Source organism: Chrysochloris asiatica, unplaced genomic scaffold, assembly GCF_000296735.1.
Source record: "Chrysochloris asiatica unplaced genomic scaffold, ChrAsi1.0 scaffold00412, whole genome shotgun sequence".
Taxonomy (NCBI): domain Eukaryota; kingdom Metazoa; phylum Chordata; class Mammalia; order Afrosoricida; family Chrysochloridae; genus Chrysochloris; species Chrysochloris asiatica.
The window spans coordinates 968,420-988,602 of NW_006408930.1; the positions used below are offsets into that span (position 1 = coordinate 968,420).

The 20,183-nt window shown below is 37.5% G+C and overlaps 2 protein-coding genes across 3 annotated transcripts in view; one reads left to right on the forward strand and one right to left on the reverse strand.

Annotated features, from left to right (window-relative positions):
• The window catches only part of CENPP (centromere protein P), a 422,858-nt gene that overhangs the window by 228,805 nt on the left and 173,870 nt on the right, over positions 1-20,183 (forward strand). The window lies entirely within an intron of this gene.
• The window catches only part of ECM2 (extracellular matrix protein 2, female organ and adipocyte specific), a 45,411-nt gene continuing 37,024 nt past the window's right edge, over positions 11,797-20,183 (reverse strand). For both annotated transcript variants that reach the window (XM_006876766.1, XM_006876765.1), the window contains 4 exons: positions 19,143-19,300; positions 16,620-16,759; positions 15,388-15,714; positions 11,797-11,965 (listed from right to left, as the gene is read on the reverse strand). In XM_006876766.1, coding sequence (XP_006876828.1) covers positions 11,797-11,965; positions 15,388-15,714; positions 16,620-16,759; positions 19,143-19,300 — 794 coding nt within the window. The remainder of the gene's footprint in view (positions 11,966-15,387; positions 15,715-16,619; positions 16,760-19,142; positions 19,301-20,183) is intronic.

Sequence of the window (20,183 nt, forward strand, 5' to 3'; positions counted from 1 at the left end):
CTCCTGTGCATATGTCCTCTCTTCCCGTCAGCCGGTAGCTCCACTCTTCTCTTGAGTCCTCCGTGGCCATGCCACTGACTCTGGGCCCAAGAGTCCCCAGGCCTCTTCACACTGCTTGCCAACCAGGTTCCCAACTGGGTCCACAGAAGTCCACTGAACATTGTAGGGCTTAGCCTGCCATGGAACTCGTGCATTTTTAAGGGTCTCACAAATTTTTTTGTTTTTAACAGGGTAGAGTGTAACCACATTACTTTTGTTCATTTTAGTAGAAAATATTTGGGTTTTCCGTCTCTGGTAGGTTTCTGCATTATATAGGTTCCAGCTTTCTCAGATTTTACTGAATATATGTGCAAAAATGGCACATTATTAATATTTTGATTTATGGTTGGGCCAGGATTTCCTTACTGTATATGTACAGGGCTTCCAAAGAGTGGCTGGTGGGTTGAAACTGCCGACCTTGTGGTTAACAGCCCAGTGCTTGTCCTACAGTGCCACACCAGGACTTCGTATGTGTTAGTAATTACGACGTTTTTCTGAATTCAAACAGATATTCAACTTTGATTGAATGTGCTTGTTTCCCTCATTCTGTTACGATATTATATCATGTAAGGATATTATATCATGAAGAATGTTTGTTTTAAGGACCATTGGTCACTAAATGTTCTTATGTAACTAAAATTTCCCCATCCAGAACATGAAATTTCAAGGTTGAACAATTTCAATACTAGACATATTTTCTATTCAAAATTATTAGATCAAGGGGAGGGGTGTTAGAACAAGGTATATAGAGGAACACTGAAACAGGTTTGCGTTGACTAAGTGGGACAGAGGTAAATAGTGTTGCATGCTCACCTTTGGAGCAACAGGGCTCTGTAATACAGGGATCTAGGCATAGTTTGAAGAGGGGAAACAACACTAATATGCTTGACTGTCTTATGTATATTGTTTTCCCTTGCCTACTATTGTAAAATGTACACTTGAGTTGAATAGAAAGGGATGTTGGAAAACATGATTACAGAAAGCTTGTAAGCCCGCCTTCAGCCTATAACTAATTGGAATACCTGAAAGGAGTTCTAGAACTTACCCAGTGAAATAGGCCTCATGTGGAGCCTTTGCAAAGTATAGGACCTTAGGTGGAATCCTGAGCCCCATCCAGAACCTTCTGAAGTGATAGGACATTCCCACTAGAAAGGACAAGCAGACCAGCCTGGAACAGCTAGAGCAACGCAAGATACATCTTCAAAGAAAGATCAGCAGGAAAAACCCAAAACAAAAATGGCAGTATGACTAGCTTATGATTAATTAAATCAAATGAATTCTAGAGAAGTAAAATGACTGCATAGCTCGTTATTAGAGACTAAAATAGGTACCCAGGTCTCCTGATGCCTAATATAATAATTTCCTTACTATACAAGAATAAGTAAGTTGTTCGCCGGGAAGCCTTCAAGGCAATCAATCAAGTTCCTTCAGGGCAAACTCCCCTCTAAGACTGAAACTCAAAGGGAACACATGAACAGGCATGTAAGCTTGCTGGCGACCACATTGGTCTACTGCTGAGTGAAAGAGGGGGAGAGGCAGCAATGAAGAAATGGGCTGAGTTCAACCACGTTCCGCAGATCACCGTTGACCTAAAGATGAGAGCGAGAAACGGAAGGGCTGGTTGATCCAAAGTGTTGTGAGACCTGGGACACATGAGCCCATGGACAAGGACATAGCCATAGGGGGCTAGACCTGAGAGTGAAGCATCCAGCTGATATGAAGTGAGGGGAGATGCACAGGGCACCCAAAGATACAAACAGTACCCATTTGACCTAGCCTCATTGGCTTGATAATCAGAACTTGACTAGAGGAAGATAGAACAAAACGATTTTTGTAAAGGAAGAGAGGGTAAATTGCTACAAGTTGATGAGCTTGACCGATATTCATGGAGGTAGTAGCTGTAAATACCAACAGAGAGGAAGGCGTCATCACATGATGTATCAATGCTATCCCCTCTGTACACAGGGTAGATAGGGTTGGGCAACTTACACATTGGCTACCTAAAATGAGGGGGCGAATTAAAATAAGCACGAAGTGACTGGTTTACAAGGTTTCAAGGGGGAGTTTAGTTTAATAGTATGTGGGGGGGAAAGAGCCCCCACTGAATAGATTTAATCTTGTCTAGATGGATCTGGTAAAAAGATGTAGATAAGATTTTTATTATTCATTAGTGAGTAATTGTTATCATGACTAATTACTACCATCACAATGATAAAAGTAGAAGTTTTGTAACAAAAATGGGAAAGTAGTTAGTCTTACAGTACAGAAACAGAGGACCATCAAGGGAGAAGAGCACAAGTGGAATGCGAGAACTTATCCAGAGAAACAGAGATACCAGAGATGGAGGCAGAGATGGGGACATGGAATGAGGGAGTAGCTGAGGACTCTAGATTCATGAGAAAAGAGGGAATAAGATTTGGCGGCCAGGAGACAGACTTGCAGAATGCGCCCCCTTGGAGATGTAAATTATTATATATGCCTTTGTTGTTTGTTGTTAAGTACTATAGAGTTGGTTCTGACTCATAGTGACCCTGCACAGGGTTTCCAAGGCCTTGGTGTTGTAAAAAAAATTATAAGATCATTTCAAATAAACACGTCTCTTGAGTTTCAAATAAACATATTCTCTTAAGTATGGCTTTCATCAGTCCATCTGATTTTCAATTTTTAGAGCTTCTGCCAGCATATTGTCCCAGCATGTGGGGAGAGACTTGCACAGTAAGTGCTCAGTGTATGCCTTCTCTACAGTCTCTGGGGCCAAGTCTCTTAGAGTAACTACAAGACTGCTGAGGATGACTTTGTCTTCACTGTGATTTGTTAGGCAGGCTTCGATGCTATTGGAGCAGTCATTTAGATAATTAAGGTCATAGCTATTTCACTGTTAGACTATTGTTCCCACTACAATCTTAAATTCCTAGATAAGACTTAGAAATTCCTAGAGAAGACTTAGAAAAAAGGACTTAAAATTACATTAGCTCAAATGGTGTATGTCAAACTTTCATATCTCAAAAGTTGCCCATAAAATGGTCAACTTTGGTTGAATATTCTTGCTTCTCTCGAATTTATGTGAAATTTTCACAGTAACTGCACTCACCACATGTACCATATTTTCAAATGTTGTACATTCTTCTTTGATTTTCATAGTAAGTTTGTGATGTTTATGTGAAATTGTAGGTGAGATAACTACTAAAATATTGAATAACTAAACTTTTAAAAAATTTTGAGTAAACTGCCAAAGGATAGCACTACACTACTAACCAATAAGGTAATCAGTTCAGACCCAATAGCTCCTCCACAGAATGATAAAACTTTCTACTCCTGTAAAGATTTACAGCCTTGGAAATCTTTTACTGGGTTACTATGAGTTGGAATCAACTCTACAACAATGTTTTTGTTTTTCTGTACTTCCAAACTATAACTGATAGAGTGTGCCAAGAAGGAAATTTGTGTTTTATGAAGACAAAAACTGACAATAAAAAGAGAAGTTGTCATAATCGCTATGTTGTTGTTGTTAAGTGCTACCGATTCAGTTCAGACCCGTAGCGACTCTCTATAGAGTTTCCGAGGAGCAACTGGTGAGCTTGAATCTCCTACCTCGAGGTTCAAACTGACTTTGCAGTCCAGTGCATTAACCTACAGCACCACACCAGAACTCTGTAATTGGTGTATATGTATTTAACTATTTGTTTTAGCAAATACAAAGATGAAAGACAATTATATAATGAAAATTGTAGTATGTGGTTTTAGTAGGGCCTCTTGTTAAGTGCCATCGAGTTGTTCTGACTCATAGTGGCCCTGTATAGGGTTGCTAAGGCTGTAAATGTTTATCCCATCTTTATCCCACAGAACGGCTGGTAGATTTGAACTGTTGACCTTGTAGTTAGCAACCCAATGTCCACCATAGTAAATTCTAATGAATGTATGTTAAATTAATCTGAATAAAAGGATGCATTGAGCAAATTAGAGCAAAAAATGTTTTTAAATTTGTTTTACGTTTACATTTGTAAGACTATAATTAAAGGTAATGAGCCTGTACTTTAAACAAACTGCACTGGAATCCATAGAATCTATTGATATTGACCAGTTAGAAAAATTAATAGATTTTACAACATTTTGTTACTATTTATAAATTGTATTTTGGCATGCAGAAACATATATATCCTTTTCTCACTTTCTTCTGATATTATTTACTTATATTACCAAAATATAATGATCAAAATCTGGAAATTAATTTTGTAACAGCATTAATTTTACACTTTAAATTAATAGAAGGAACTAAAGCTAAGCCAGTACTTATTTTTATCAGTAGTCATAGCATAGAGTCTTACAGAAAATTGTTGTTATTGTTGTTAGGTGCCATTGAGTCAGTACCAACTCATAGTCACCTTATGTACAGCAGAACCAAACATTGCCTGATCCTGGGCCAGCCTCACCATTGTTGCCACACTTGAGCCCATTGATGCTGCCACTTTGCTAATCCATCTCGCTGGAGGTCTTCCTCTTTTTCTCTGTTGTTATGTGCTGTGGAGTTGGTTCCGACTCATAGCGATCCTGAACAGGCTTTCCGAGGCTGTAAATCTTTATGAGAGCAGAAAGCCTCATCTTTCTCCCGCGGAACAGCTGGTAGTTACAAACTGCTTACCTGCATTTCATAGCCCAATTAGTAACCACTACGCTACCAGACCCTCCATCTTACCAAACACGATATTCTTCTTCAGCGAGTAGTCCCTCCTGACAATATGTCTGAAGTATGAGAGACGAAGTTTGGCCATCCTGGCCTCCAAGGAGCACTCTGGCTGCAGTTCTTCCAAAATGGATCTATTGGTTCTTTTGGCAGACCATGGCACTTTCAATATTCTCCTCTAACACCATAACTCAAATGAATCAATTCTTCTACGGTCTTCCTTATTCACTGTCCAGCTTTCACATGCATATGAGATTATTGAAAATACCATGGCTTGGGTCAGGTGTACCTTAGTCTTCAAGCTGACATCTTTGCTCTTCAACACTTTAAAAAGGTTTTGTGCAGCAGATTTGCTTAATGCAATATGTTGTTTGAATTCTTGGCTGCTGCTTGCATGAGTATTAATAATTGATCCAAGAAGAATGAAGTCCTTGACAACGTCAATCTTTTCTCTGTTGATAAGAATGTTGTTTATTGATCCAGTGGTAAGCATTTTTTTTTTCTCTTGACATTGAGATGCAGTCCTTACTGAAGGCTGTGATCTTTGATCTTCATCAGTAAGTATTTTAAGTCCTCTTCACTTTCAGCAAGGAAGGTTGTATCATCTGCATATCAAAGGTTGTTAATGAGTCTTCCTCCAATTCTGATGCCACATTTTTCTTCATCTAACCCAGCTTCTCAGAATATTTGTTCAGCATACAAATTGAGTAAATATGGCAAAAGAATACAACCCTGTCACACACATTTCTTAATTTTAAACCATTCAGTGTTCCCATGTTCTGTTCAAACAACTGCCTCTTGGTCCGTGTACAGATGGCAACCCTGTACAGGGCTTCCAAGGCTGTAAATCATTATAGGAGCAGAAAGCCTCATCTTTCTCCTGCTGAGCAGCTGGTAGTTTTGAACTGCTGACCTTGAGGTTAGTAACCTGATTCGTAATCGCTACACTATCAGAGCTCCTTTACTGAAAATTAGTGAAGGTAAAAAAACATTTTGTTTCTACCTTTAGAAGTATATTGGCAGCAAAAAATAAAAAATAGAATTTATGAATGTGTTCTCTTATTAGTCCACTGATAAAAATTTGTTGACTTCCTTCTTAAGGTAGTCTTGAACCATAATATCCATATATAATTGTTTCAACTTTATTTTTCAGTTTTTAGTGTGAATTGAGTGATAATTTACATGGGAGAACATCAGCTTTACATTCACCCTATCATATTTCGTTTCATTGCAATGATTACAATCCCCTCCATGTATCATCATTCAACAACATTTGCTTCCATTCCCTCTGTTTTTCTTTTTGTTTGTTTGGTTTTTTTTTGTCTGTACACCGAAGCACTCAGTAATACATAACCATTCAAACAACCAAAGAGTATATCCTGCGAGCCTGCCCCCTTGTTGTCAGTACACAGCCCCTCTCCCTCCCTGAGTCCTGAGTCCCCAGCCACTCCATCGCTCCAAGTCATAGTCTCTGCCTCCATCTCTGGCATCACTGCTTCTCTGGGTAGGGTCCCGCTCTCCGCTTTTCTCCCTTGATTGTCCCAGGGTCCTCCGCTCCTGCAGTGCAACATCAACCAGTCTCCTCCTTTTGTTACAAAAGGTCTACCTTTACATTTGCAACACTCACAGTCAGTCCTGATAATAATTATTCACTGTTGAACCACAATAATCTTATCCCCATCTCCTTTACCAGCCCCGTCCAAACAGGATGGAAACCACTCAGTGGAGATTCTACCTTCCCAATATCTTCTGAAACTAGGCTACCTCTTGAAAGCTTGTAAACCAGACACTTCGTGCCTTTGTAGCCCTGCCATTTTGGGTAGCCATTGTTGTTGCCCATCCCTGTCAACCTTATGTACCTAGGGGGGTGGGAATGATACTCGCTGTAAAGATTCGTCCCTCTTTTGACCTACTACATCCATAAGTATAGGTCAAATTCATCAAACTGTAGCAGATTACTCTTTTTTTCCCCTCTTCCTCTAGTCGAGTTCTGATCATCCAGCCATTAAAGCCAGGTCAAACAGGTATTAGCTACAAGTATGGATGTTCTTGTGCATCTCCCCTCACTTCATATAAGCTGGACATTTCACTCTCCATTCTAGTCCTCTGTGGCCATGTCCCTGTCCCTGGGCCCAGGAGTCCTCAGTTCTTGCCATACTGCTGGCCAACCAGGTCTCAGTCCAGGTTGACAGTAATCTATTAAACATGGTTGGACTTAGTTCACAACTTCATTGCTGTTTTTCTCCCATTTTCCCTTACCGGTAGACCAACATGGTCACAAGCAAGACCACATGCCTGCTCGTGTATTCCCCTTGAGTCTCAGTCTTGGAAGGGGGTTTGGCCTGAGGGTACCCGACCTCTTGCCTTGATGGCTCCCCTGCAAACAACTTGCTTGTTCTTGTAGTAGTCATTCAAACTGCTGTTATTGTTTTTGTTTCTTCCTGCTGGTAACATCCATAAAAAACTTTTAAAGGGACTTAACAAGTTACCCACAACTAGCAGTTCTCAGATTAATTATAAAGGGTATGTATATTTTGTTCCAGATTCTCGTTGTCTAACTCAGCTGTACATAGCACTATTCTTATGAGAAAACTTTGTAATTTGATGACATCTCTCTAGAGGTAAAGACCAAATGTTTTTTACCTTCACTAACAGAAAAGTTAATAAGACTATAATTCAACTTTATTATATACCAACCACTAAAGCCAAAGGTGATGACACTGAAGAATTCTACCAACTTCTTCAGTCTGAAATGGATCAAACACACCATCAAGGTGCTTTGATAATTACTGGTGATTGAAATGCAGAAACAAAGAGGAAGGATTGTTGTTGTTAAGTGCTATTGAGTCAATTCTGAATCATCATCGTGACCTTGAATAAGGTATCAGAGGAATGACTGGTGGGTTTGAATCCCTGACCTTGTGGTTAGCATTCCAGTGCTTATCTTACAGTGCCATTCCAGGAAGGATTGTTGTTATTGTTGTTAAGTGCCGTGGAGTCGGTTTCAACCCATAGCGACCCTGAATAGGGTTTCTGAGGCTGTACATCTTTACAGGAGCAGATCGCCTCATCTTTCTCCCACGGAGCAGTTGGTAGTTTCAAACTGCTGACCTTCCGGTTCGCAGCCCGATTCGTAACCACTATGCTACCAGAGCTCCTACCAGGAAGGATTAGTAATTTTAAAATACTGCCTTGGTGATTGAAAGTATACTGGAGATCCCATGATAGAATATTGCAAGACAAATAACTTATTAATTGCAAATACCTTTTTCCAACAACATCAGTGGCTACTATATACACAGACCTCACTAGATGAAATACACAGGAATCAAATTGACTATATCGATGAGAAGAGACAATAAAGAAGCTCATTATCATCAGCCAAAACAAAGCCAGGATCATCTGTGGAACAGACCATAAGTTGCTAAAATGCAAGCTCAGACTAAAGTGAAGAAAATTAATACAAGTCCCTGAGAACCAAAATATGACCTTGAATATATCCCACTTAAATTTAGAGACCATCTCAAGAACAGAGTTGATACATTAGATATTAATGATTGAAGACCAGAGGAGTTGTGGGATGACACCAAGAACTCCATACATAAATGAAGTAAAAAGTCTTTCAAAAGACAGGAAAGGAATAAAAGACCAAAATGGATGTCAGAAGAGACTCTGAACCTTGCCCTTGAGCATACAGAAGCTAAAGCAACTAGAAGAAATGATGAACTAAAAATGCTGAACAGAAGATTCCAAAAGGCAGCTTGAAAAGACAAAGTAAAGTTTTGTAATGAAGTGTGCAAATATCTGCAGTTAGAAAATCAAAACGGAAGAACACAGTCAGCATCTCTCAAGCTGAAAAAACTGAAGACAACATTGAAGCCTTGTGTTACAATATTGAAGGATTCCATGGGCAAAATATTGAATGATGCAGAAAGCATCAAAAGAAGATGGATGGATGTGTACACCATCAGTGATTTCACAATAAAAACTTAAAAAAAAAAAATGTATATGTCATTGTTGTGAAGTGCCATCGAATTGGTTCCGCCTCATACCAACCCTGTTTTGTATCCTACTTTCCCTCCTTAACGTGAGAATATAATCAGTGTTTTGTGCTGTTTCAAACATTCTATAAATATCATTTTTAGTAGCTATATCCATTCTAGTAAGTTGTGTGTATTTTATTTAAGTAGACCATAAATCCCTTTTGGCATTAAATGAATGAAAGTGAGGCGGCACAGGAGGCACTCACTCATCTCTGCCAAGAAATTTGGAAGACAACTATCTGGACAAACTAATTGGAAGAGGTCCCTATTTGTGCCCATTCCAAAGAGAGGTGACCCAATGGAAATCATTGAATGCGGAAATCATCAGAAAATATCTTTGATACCCCATGTGAGTTAAGTTTTACTAAAGGTAATATAGAAATGGCTGCAAGCATAGACTGACAGAGAACTTCCAGAGGTTCAAGCCGGATTCAGAAGAGGATGTGGAACGAGGGATGTCCGATGGATCTTGACTGAAAGCAGAGAATACCAAAAAGATGTTTACCTGTGCTTTATTGACTATGTAAAGGCTTTCAATTATGTGGATCATGACAAGCTATGGACAACATTGCAAAGTATTAGTATTACTGAACTCTTAATTGTGTTCATGAGGAATCTGTACATGGATCAAGAGGCAGTTGTTCGAACAGAACATGGGAACACTGAATGGTTTAAAATTACGAAAGGTGTGTGATAGGGTTGTATTCTTTCATCATACTTATTCAACCTGTATGCTGAGCAAATAATCCAAGAAGCTGGGTTCTATAAAGAAAAACGTGGCATCAGAATTGGAGGAAAACTCATTAACAACCTGTGATATGCAGATGAAACAACCTTGTTTGCTGAAAGTGAAGAGGACTTAAAATACTTACTGATGAAAATCAAAGAGCACAGCCTTTGGTATGGATTACATCTCCATGTAAAGAAAACAAAAATCCTCACCACAGGATCAGTAAACAACATTCTTATCAATGGAGAAAAGATTGAAGTTGTCAAGGACTTCATTCTTCTTGGATCAACCATCAACACTCATGAAAGCAGCAGTCAAGAAATCAAAGGAAATATTATTGCATTAGGCAAATCTGCTGCACAAGATGTCAGCTTGAGGACTAAGGTGTGCCTGACCCAAGCCATGATATTTTTAGTAACCTCACATGCAGCAAGATGTAAACAAAACAGAAGATGGATGAAGTACTCCATAACTGTACCAAAAATAAATTATCTGTGTTCAACCATTTCATTAGGTAGTATATGATCAAGAGCCAATGATATTGAAGGAAGAAGCCTAAGCATCACTAAAGGCATTGGTGAAAAAGAAGTCTCCAAGAATTGATGGAATGAATACAAATTGAAATGTTTCAACAAACTGATGTGGCAATATGAAATTTGAAATTTGGAAGACTGCTTACCTGATCAACTGATTGGAAGAGATCCATATTTGTGCTCATTCCAAGAAAAGTTGACCTAACAGAATGTGGAAATTAACATGCAAGTAGATATTTCCTGAAGATAATTTTAAAATGGTTGCAGCAGGACATCTACAGGGAGCTGCCAGAAATTAAATTCAAGTTGAATTCACAATAAGACTTGGAACTAGGGATATCATTGCTCATGTCAGATGTATCTTGGCTAAAAGCAGAGAATGTCAAAAGAGGTTTATTTGCATTTTATTGACTATTGAAAGACATTCATCTATGTGAATCATAAACTATGAATAATTTTTCAGAGAATAAAAATTTCAAAACACCTGATTAGTGTTCATGAGAAACCTGTGCATATACTAAGAATCAGTCATTAGAACAAACCAAGGGAATGCTTGTTCAAAATTACCAAAGGTGTGTGTTCAAGGTTGTCTCCTTTCACCATACATATTCAGTTTGTATGCTAAACAAATAATCTGAGATACTGGATTATGTATAAAAACGTGGCATCTGGATTAAAGGGTCATTATGCAACATAATAGTTGGCACTACCTTGCTTGCTGGAAGTGAAGAAGACTTAAAAAGGTAAAAGATCTCAGCCTTCGGTATGGATTGCATCTCAATGTGAAGAAAACAAAAATTCTCATGACTGGACCAATAAATAACATGATAAATGGAGAAAAGATTGAAGTTGTCAAAGACTTCGTTTTGCTTGGATTAACCAACACTTGTGGAAGCAGCAGTCAGAATTTCAAATGACATACTGAATTAGGCAAATCGGCTGCAAAAGACATCTATCTTTAAAGCATTGAAGAGCAAAGATACCAGTTTGAAGACTAAGGTGCTGCACCTGACCCAAGCTATTTTGTTTTCAATCACCTCATATGCATGTAAAAGTTTACAATGAATAAGGAAGACTATAGAAGAATATAAATGCATTTAAATTATAATGTTTGGTGAAGAATATTAAAGATAGCATGGACTTCCAGAAGAACAAACAAATTTGTGTTAGAAGTACAACCAGAATACCTTTAGAATAGAAGACTTTTCTCTCGTACTTTGGACATGGTCCCATGAAGGATCAGTCCCTAGAGAAAGATATCATGCTTGTTGAAATTGGGGGTCAGCAAAAAAGAGGAGGACCCACTAGAAGATGACTGCAACAGACGGCACAAACAGCAAAAATTTTGTGGATTGCACAGAACCTGGCAGTGTTGCATTCTCTTGTACAAAGGTCACTACAAATCACTGACTTGTTGGCACCTAACAACAAAAAGGAAATGCTAGGTAGGTCTATTTTTGGTTATGTATCTGTGAATTGGAGTCCTGGTGTGCCACTGTGGGTTAATGTGCTGGACTGCAAAGTTGGCTTGAATTGCAAGGTCGGCAGTTCAAGTTCACCAGCTACTCCTTGGAAACACTATACAGGGTCACTGTAGGTTGGAACCACCTTAACAGCTCACAAACAACAACAAAAATCTGTGAATTGCTGAATCAGATTGATTATCTTAATGATATTGAATATGAAAGAATTGTATCTCTCTTAATTACGACATGTTATAACAAATTTATTATGAGTACATTCTTATAAATGACAAAGAATACTTTTGAATTACTTGATGTTTTGTGGTTTAAGAACAATACTTGAGTAAGATCTTATACATGAAAATGCATAGGGTGATATTTCTCTTGTTTTAATGTAATTATTTTCAAAATGAAGATGTTCCAAACTTGAATCGCCATCATCTTCAGTTTTGCAGATTTGTTCTGGAAGAATATTCCTAGAAAAAATACACATACAAGTCACCAATGATCCAAATAATAATCTTTTACCATTCTGAGGTATATGAGGCAAAAGAAAACCCAAGGAAATCATTGTGTTCTAAAGTACTAAGGTCCGTAGCTGAATTACTTTATGTTTTCTTTATATTGAATGTCCAAGGATTTTATCGGTACTTAGTAGGAGGAATGGGGATACAAGCGGACTTCAAGAGTTTGTGAGAAAATGCCTTTGTCTTATAAGTTCAGTTTTCCATCACCCATTTGAGTCCTCGTTGTAACTGTCTTCTCCATTTTATCTGGAAACAAAAGACCCTCTTACCCTTTTTAATTATCTCCTTTCTTTTGTGCCTTCCAATGATTTTATTAATGATATTAAGATATAATTGAGACTTCTGGCAAAAGGAAGTAGGTAGACATACTACACTGGCCCTCTACAATAAAGACACGAATAACCAAATGAAACAGAGAGATGTAGATGAAAATTCTGTAATCCTGAACTTCAAAAGAAAGGTTAGAGAAGTGCAGGGAGACTGACTGGTAAATAACAGGGCTTAGTGTAATTATGTTGTGATTCGTTTTAGTAACAGAGGGAGGCCTGACAGAGCAGATTCACACAGGTGATGGAAAACGTGTAATTCCTTCTTTTCCCCCACGTTCACAAGAGCGACATGTGCCTGTAGTGGGCAGACAAGAGGCATTCCTGACTGGAGAGCTGCTGCATTCTCAGATGGTGTTCATTCCCTAATGAACCCAATAATTGTGAGTATTGTTATGAGTTCTGTGTGGCCAATGCAGTGGCCTGTTGAACCCAGATGTGAAGCACAGACTGCTGTGGGACAGATGGTTGGTGTCAAAAGAGGGTAAAGAAGGTTGTAGGGTGGAAGCATGTCTGACCTGTGCGTGATAGGAATCAGGCTTGTGCTGATTTTGAGTTTGATTCTCTTTCCCCCTTGTGAAGCTAAGGGAAGTCAGACATGGTCCCCACATTGTTTTTCCAGTGGTTAAAAGGGGGAATTGGAGAGGGAAAATTATTCATGGTGTAGCGGGTAGACACATGTTAACATGAATGCAGGCAAAATACAATTAGAGGGAGTTAGCAGAGGAAAGATGAAGGTAGCAGGGACACAGGGAGGAATGCAATAGTTAAACTGTTGGTATGAGATTGCAATCATTGTAATGAAGCAAAGTATATGATTTGTTGAATGTGAAACTGATGATCTCGTTAAACCTTCACTCAGTTCACAATTAAAAGTTGGGTTTCTTTAAGCATAATTGAAATATTATTGAGTAGGAATTTATGTCTTTTCTTATGTAGTTGTTAGTTCAGTTCTCTCTGATATACCTCAAATAAAATTATTTTTAATGGTGCTCATCTAATGGTTTAGTTTCCTTAGATCAGTGACCTCTAGTAGAAAACAAGTTGTCTTGACCCCTAGTTAGCATTTGATAGCAATGTCATAATTCACTGACTTTCACAGAAGTACTTCTGGTTATTGGGTAGTTAAGTTTTTTGTGGCTAATCGAAAGGTGGGCTATAACCCACCAGCTGTGCTGAGGGAGAAAGATGTGGCAGTCTGCTTCTGTGAAGATTTACAGTCTTAGAAACACTGTTGTTGTTGTTGTTAAGTGCCATCGAGTCGGTTCCGACCCATAGCGACCCTGTACAGGGTTTCCGAGGGTGTAAATCTTTACGGGAGTAGAAAGCCTCATCTTTCTCCCTCAGAGTGGGTGGTAGTTTCGAACCGCTGACCTTAAGGTTTGCAGCCCGATTCGTAACCACTACGCTACCAGAGCTCCTACTGGGCAGCTATACTGTGTCCTATGTGACTATGAATTGTTACTGGCTAATTTTTCTATCACAGTAGCATTTATGTGTTAATTATATTACAAATGTATTAAGTATCTTGCAAGAAATTAGATGCAATTCACAAATGCGTCAGACTGCAAAGTCCTTTGAACTGCAAGTTCAGTGGTTCTAGCTCACCACCCAGGGTCGGAATTGACTCAATGGCACTTAACCACAACAACAGATAAAAATAGACTATTGCCATGGGTTCCTACTCTTCTCTCTCTCTCACATGCACCCCTCCCTATACATACACACCCCTCCCTTAATATTGAATCAGTGAAATAAAAGACAAAAACAATGCTTTGGAGCTAGTATAAGAAAGAAGTAACTATAGATCTATACTATGCTGTATGTTGTGCTGTATTAGACTGCTAACTGCAAGATTGGTAGTTCACATCCACCAGCTGCTCCTTGGAAACTCTATACAGGGCCACTGTGAATGACAACCAGCACTTGCAACAACAATATGCACATACTGGAGCCCTGCTGTGGCATGTAGGATAAGCACTGAACTACTTACCTCAAGGTCAGCAGTTTAAACTCATCCACCACTCCTCAGAATCCCTATACAGAGTGTCTGTGAGTCAGAACTAACTTGATGGCACTTAACAATAGCAGCAATACACATACCAGTCTATTTCCTATCCTTCCCCGCCTCCACCTCTTCTCCCATCCCTTTTATAATCTATTGCTCCTTTTTAATAATTACATTTATTTGCAATTTTGTTGTTGTTGTTGTTAAGTGCCATGAAGGCAGTTCCAACTCATAGCAATCTGTATAGGGTTTGAGTCTGTAAATCTTTGAGGGAACAGAAAGCGTACTCTTTTTCCCTCTGAGCCACTGTTAAGCTCGAGCCTTGTGGTTTGTAATCCAGTACTTATCCTACTGAGCCTCTGTACTACCATTTTGAATTCTTGAGATGGGGAAAAGATATAGGTATAAACCTCAATGACAGAACTAAAAGGTCTTAGTGTTGCTGTCTCTCTGTGTCCCTGTGAATGAAGAAGACTGCTCTAGCAAAGTAGTACCGACTCATTTTTAAGATATTCATGGTATCTAGGCATAGCTGGATCACTGAGTTAGTAGACTAAACACATAGAAAAATGTGTTCCCCAAATGAAAAAGTAGAAACTCATTAATTTTTTTCAGAATTATACCCTCAGGAAAATCTAGATAGAAGCAGTTTTATTTTTTATTTTTAGAATATATATAGATTTTGTATTTTATAGATGCATTTTTTCATTATATATAAAAGTGGTTTGGGAGTAACACCATAATGTTTTTAGTGCTTTAAAACGTCATTTGAACTTGTCTCAAAGGGTTCTGAATATTAAGTTATTATGTTCTTTTTATTATGGAAATTGATATATAAAATTGAAAAAAAAATTGTAATTCATTTTATATACATATCACCCAGCGCCAACAATTATTAACATTTTGTCAGTCTTGTTCAATCAAATAATTTATTATGTTTTCCCTTGCTGTAGTGTTTTGAAGTTTATGCAAGATTAAAATGCTGAAATCATTTAACCCAACAATTTAAATGTATACTTGAAAAAAACAAAAATTACCGTATCTTGTTGTTGTTCAGCCTCAGATAATGTAGTGCTTTCATGTCCTGTATCCCAGGTGGTATGAATTTGAAATCATTGTGATCCAGAAATAATTCTCTCAGAGAATGGTATGCCCCATAGAAAGAAACAGGGTCCACTCCGTTATTCACAAGTTTGTTAAATGACAAATACAAATATTCCAGGCCAGGCTCCATGTGAGCAAACACATAGCCAGGAATCCGTTCAATTTGATTCCCAATTAGCACTAGGTGCAGCAAGGACTTTGGTAGATAGGAAGGGACATGATAGATTTTGTTGTAAGAGAGATCAATTGATTCCAGATTTCTGCAGCAAAGAAAAAAGTAAACAAGATGGAAGATCAGGGTAATGAATATGAACTCTAAATTTTGAGAATGCCAATCTTGATGCTAGTCCGTTTTCTTAAAAGCACTCAGTTCATAGTAATGATTCTAAATACGAGGGAACTTCCAAAAGTTTGTGGGAAAATGAATTTGAAAGGTAATGGGATTTTCCACAAACTTTCTGAAGCCAACTATCCAACAAGGTTGAGTATTTAACAGGCTTGGGTTGCTGGGCTGTGATTCTCTTGTTCTTACCAATGTGTTATATTCCTTCTCCTTCTACTTTGAGTTCTATTAGAGAGGAATAAACTCTAAAATTTTGGGGGGTCCAAAGAGGTCCCAGAAATATCTCTTATAGCCAAATGGTTGAATCAGAAATTAAATTCAGGAGTCCTATCTGACCTTAGATCATCTAGCTCTAAAATTATCTATGGTTAGGAAGGAGAGTTGGTTTTTGTTTGTTTAGCTTTTGTTCACCATTTTATTTAATGACCTGGCATACCTAGGATTGGAGATTAAACTGGGGTACCTAGAAAAGGTTGCTAATTGACCAGATAGTCTGGGAAATATAGATAATGCTCTTGTTTATTTCAGGATCCTCTTGAGTCTCCTAAGGCTCTTGCCCCATTCCCTCTTTTCACCTGTTGGAGAACACACTCCCCTATTTCCCATCTACTTTGACAATAATATTAGTAACCAAAGTAATCCTAACACTAGTAATGAACAGTTTATAAGTTCCGTGAAGTGATTGATTAAATAGAAAGGTTGGGAGTTAAATAAGAAATGCTTGTCTCTCAGACTCCCTCAGTGCCGCCATCACCGCCCTCACTTGGCACTGCCAATTTGTATTCTCTGTTTACTAGCAGTCCAGTTGTAGCACAGACTTACTCCTGATTTATCCAGGCTAAAGGAGCAATCCTGTTTTCTTCAATTTTATTGTAACGAAGTACAATGACACTTATTAGTCTTGTATATTTGAAACAAGTTTCAGTTATTTCTTCAATTTGGTTATTTTCCAGGTGTAATTCCTAAAATTAAATAAAAAGACTATTATTTTTCTTCCTTTTCTGTTAGTTGATAAATATGTTAAATTATTCAGAGACTAAAATAGCTTATGTGACTATTCTCAGTATTATCTAAAGTTTCAAGTGAGTTCATTTTTTTTAAGATGCTAACATTTCTAAGTAATAAAATAAAATATGTTATTTTTCATGGTTATGGAGTTAAGTAAATCTTTTTCATTTTTCTAGGCAAACAGTGTTTCAAAATATAGTACACTATAATAGGTATAAGGAGCTCTGGTAGCGTAGTGGTTACAAATTGGGCTGCGAACCTTAAGGTCAGCGGTTCGAAACTACCAGCCGCTCCGCGGGAGAAAGATGAGGCTTGCTACTCCCGTAAAGATTTACACCCTCGGAAACCCTGTACAGGGTCGCTATGGGTCGGAACTGACTTGATGGCACTTAACAACAACAACTTAACAATAATAGGTATATAAAGCTTTTTAGTTTATAATACTTTTTCACATAATTTATCATATGTGGACTTCAAAATCCTGGAAAGTTGGTAGAAAGCTATCATTTCCATTTTTCCAGTGGGGAAAGTTAGACTTGTAGAGATTGCAAGACCTGCCAAACATTACCTGGCTAATACATAAGAGAAACTCATCTGAACTCAAGCTTCCCACTATTTGTGTGTATTATGCTGAATTGTTTTAGACTTGCTTATATTATAGTTAATTTAATTAAAACAAATCAATTTAGATTCATTAAGAATCTTAATTTGAATTTAGGGTAAAGTTTTCTAGACTTATTAGTAGTTTTTAAATAGCTAACTGTCTTCAAATTAAATTTAGTTTGTTTTAGTGGGTGTTTTCCTTGAAAGGATTTGAATTACAAAATTCTCTATGCTTTCTTTTTGGAATTCATAAGTATGATTAGCATATGTCTTCACTGTCACTTTCTATTCATATTATGATGATTTCCCTCTTTGTCACTTAATTTTGGTATTTGTTAGAAATGAGTAAAGAAATGTCCAGTTCTTTGCTTTTGCCTTTATGTCGATTAAGGGTATTAAATTAGATTAGTAATCCCCAAATTTGACTGCATATGAGAATTATCTACTATATTTAAAATGTGTAGATTCCAACCTAAATGTACCTTAGTAAGAGACTAGTTAAGTAAGTTGTAAATCCATCCATACATTGAAAATTCTACAGCAATAGTAAAGAATGAGATGACATTTTATGTATGGATGTGAGACAGTTTTCAGGATACATATTTAAGTGGAGAAGGCATGGAGAAGTGACTTTTAAGAAGGATATATAATGTGTATACACATGTGTGTCTGTAATTTCCCAAGCTAGTAAGAGTACATCCATTATACAGAGAAACCAGGGACAGTAAGTTCAAATGTGAAATAAAGAGGCATTACTTTGTGTAATGTTCAAGTTGTGTTTTGATGTAAAGCCAGATACTAGAACCACTTTTCTTTAATATTTTAATAAATTCTGTCTTTTAGTTTGGAGATAGGAAGGATGGTGTCTATGGCAATAGTGTAAAATAAAAAGATAATATTTTGTCTGGTCACTTGTATGAGAAACTCCATCCTAATATCTGGCTGAATGATTAGAAACTGTCTCAGTTAAGGAAACTTGGGTTCCAGTTGGGTCCTGACAATTTTATCAACTTTCTGCATCTCAGTTCTTAGTTAAAAAAATGCTTAAGACTTTGAAGTTTGGAACTAGTCATAGGACTATCATGCATTGGTCGAAATTTGTAATTCAGAGTTGCTAGAAAAGTCCTTTGTCTTTCTGAAGCACATAAGTCCAGAGTTACTATTAGATAATTTTGTCTGTGGTTTTACATTGGAATATATAGGCCTGGACAAACTAGACAAACTTTTAAGCATTTGAGCTTATTTTTTGATGAACATCATGGTTTTGGATTGGTACACTTTAGTAACTGTCTTGTAAGTCAGGATATTTTTTGCAAGTTGTAATTTCTGTTTCAAATCTCAGTTCACCTTTCCCATTCTCCCAAAGACATGTCATCAGGATCATTTTTCACTTAATCAGTGGTCTCTATTGGTATTATAAATTTACTAATAACTTTGTAATGTTTTAAGAACAAAAACTAATCAGTTTATAGTAGATTCTGTTTAACATCACCTATACACTACAGAGTTTAATATGTATCAAATAGTCTTCTTAAATATGGTATATGTTTTTTTGTAGTATATTGCATTTAAAATATATAACATTTAGTAATGAAACAAGCTATATGAATGGTTGAATGTGAAGCTGATGATGTGCCCTGTAAACTTTCACTCAATCCAAAATAAAAACATTTAATTAAAAAAAAAAAAATATATATATATATAACATTTAAAGCATAAGGAAAATATAGATACCTCAATAGAAGCAGGAAGACCCTGTGGTATAATTCTAAATTTATTTTTTCCTAGACGCATGTAGGACAGGTTCTTAAGATGTTTGAAAGCTAAAGGTTTCACATTGGTTTCACTGAGATTGTTTCCTTCCAGTTCTAAGGTGACTAACTGACTCAAGCCTATACAAAATAAAATGATCAGAATATTAGAGTAATTTAAAAACCATACAATTTCTATAATCCTTTAAAATATCATAATAAATATTGAATTCATTTGGAGGGCAGTTGTTGTGGCCTCTTTTATCCCTCTGCAGATCAAGCACTTTGTACATCCTGAAGTCTCAATTAAGTAGGACTAAATATATGCTCCAGTGGAGTGACAGACCTATAGGAAAAGTAGAGGACTGCAAAGTCAGTTTGAACCACAAGGTCGGTTATTCAAGCTCACTAGCCACTCATTGGAAACCCTATACAGTGTTGACATGAGTTGGAGCCATCTCAACGGCATTTAACAACAACAATGCATAAAGAGCGGAACCAAGATACAGAGACTAGTGATGGTGCTATTTTTAAGTATTTTGGTCAGAAGAAGTTATCAGTGAGACAGGAAGAAAAGTTGGGACACTCACCACAGAGGCAGCGATAGCTGAGTTCGGATAAGTATAAAGTTGAAGAATTTTTTTTTTTTTAATGTTTTATTGTGACTTATGTGATAGTTTACATGGGAGAACAATAATTTTACATTCATTCTATCATATATTGTCTCATTGCCATGGTTCCAGTCCCCTCCATGCATCATCAACCAACCAAAGGGTACACCCTGCAAGCCTGGCCCCCACATTGCCCCGGTCTTAAGCACACAGTCCCATTTCCTCTCTGGATCTAAAGTCCCCCGTTGCTCCATCTCTCCACATCATCTCTGCCTCCATCTCAGGCATCACTGCTTCTCTGGGTAGGGTCCTGCTCTCCCCTTTTCTCCCTTGATGGTCTTAGGGACCTCCGCTCCTAGACTGGAAAGTTAATCACTCCCCTCCTTTCTATAAAATGTCTACCTTTACATTTC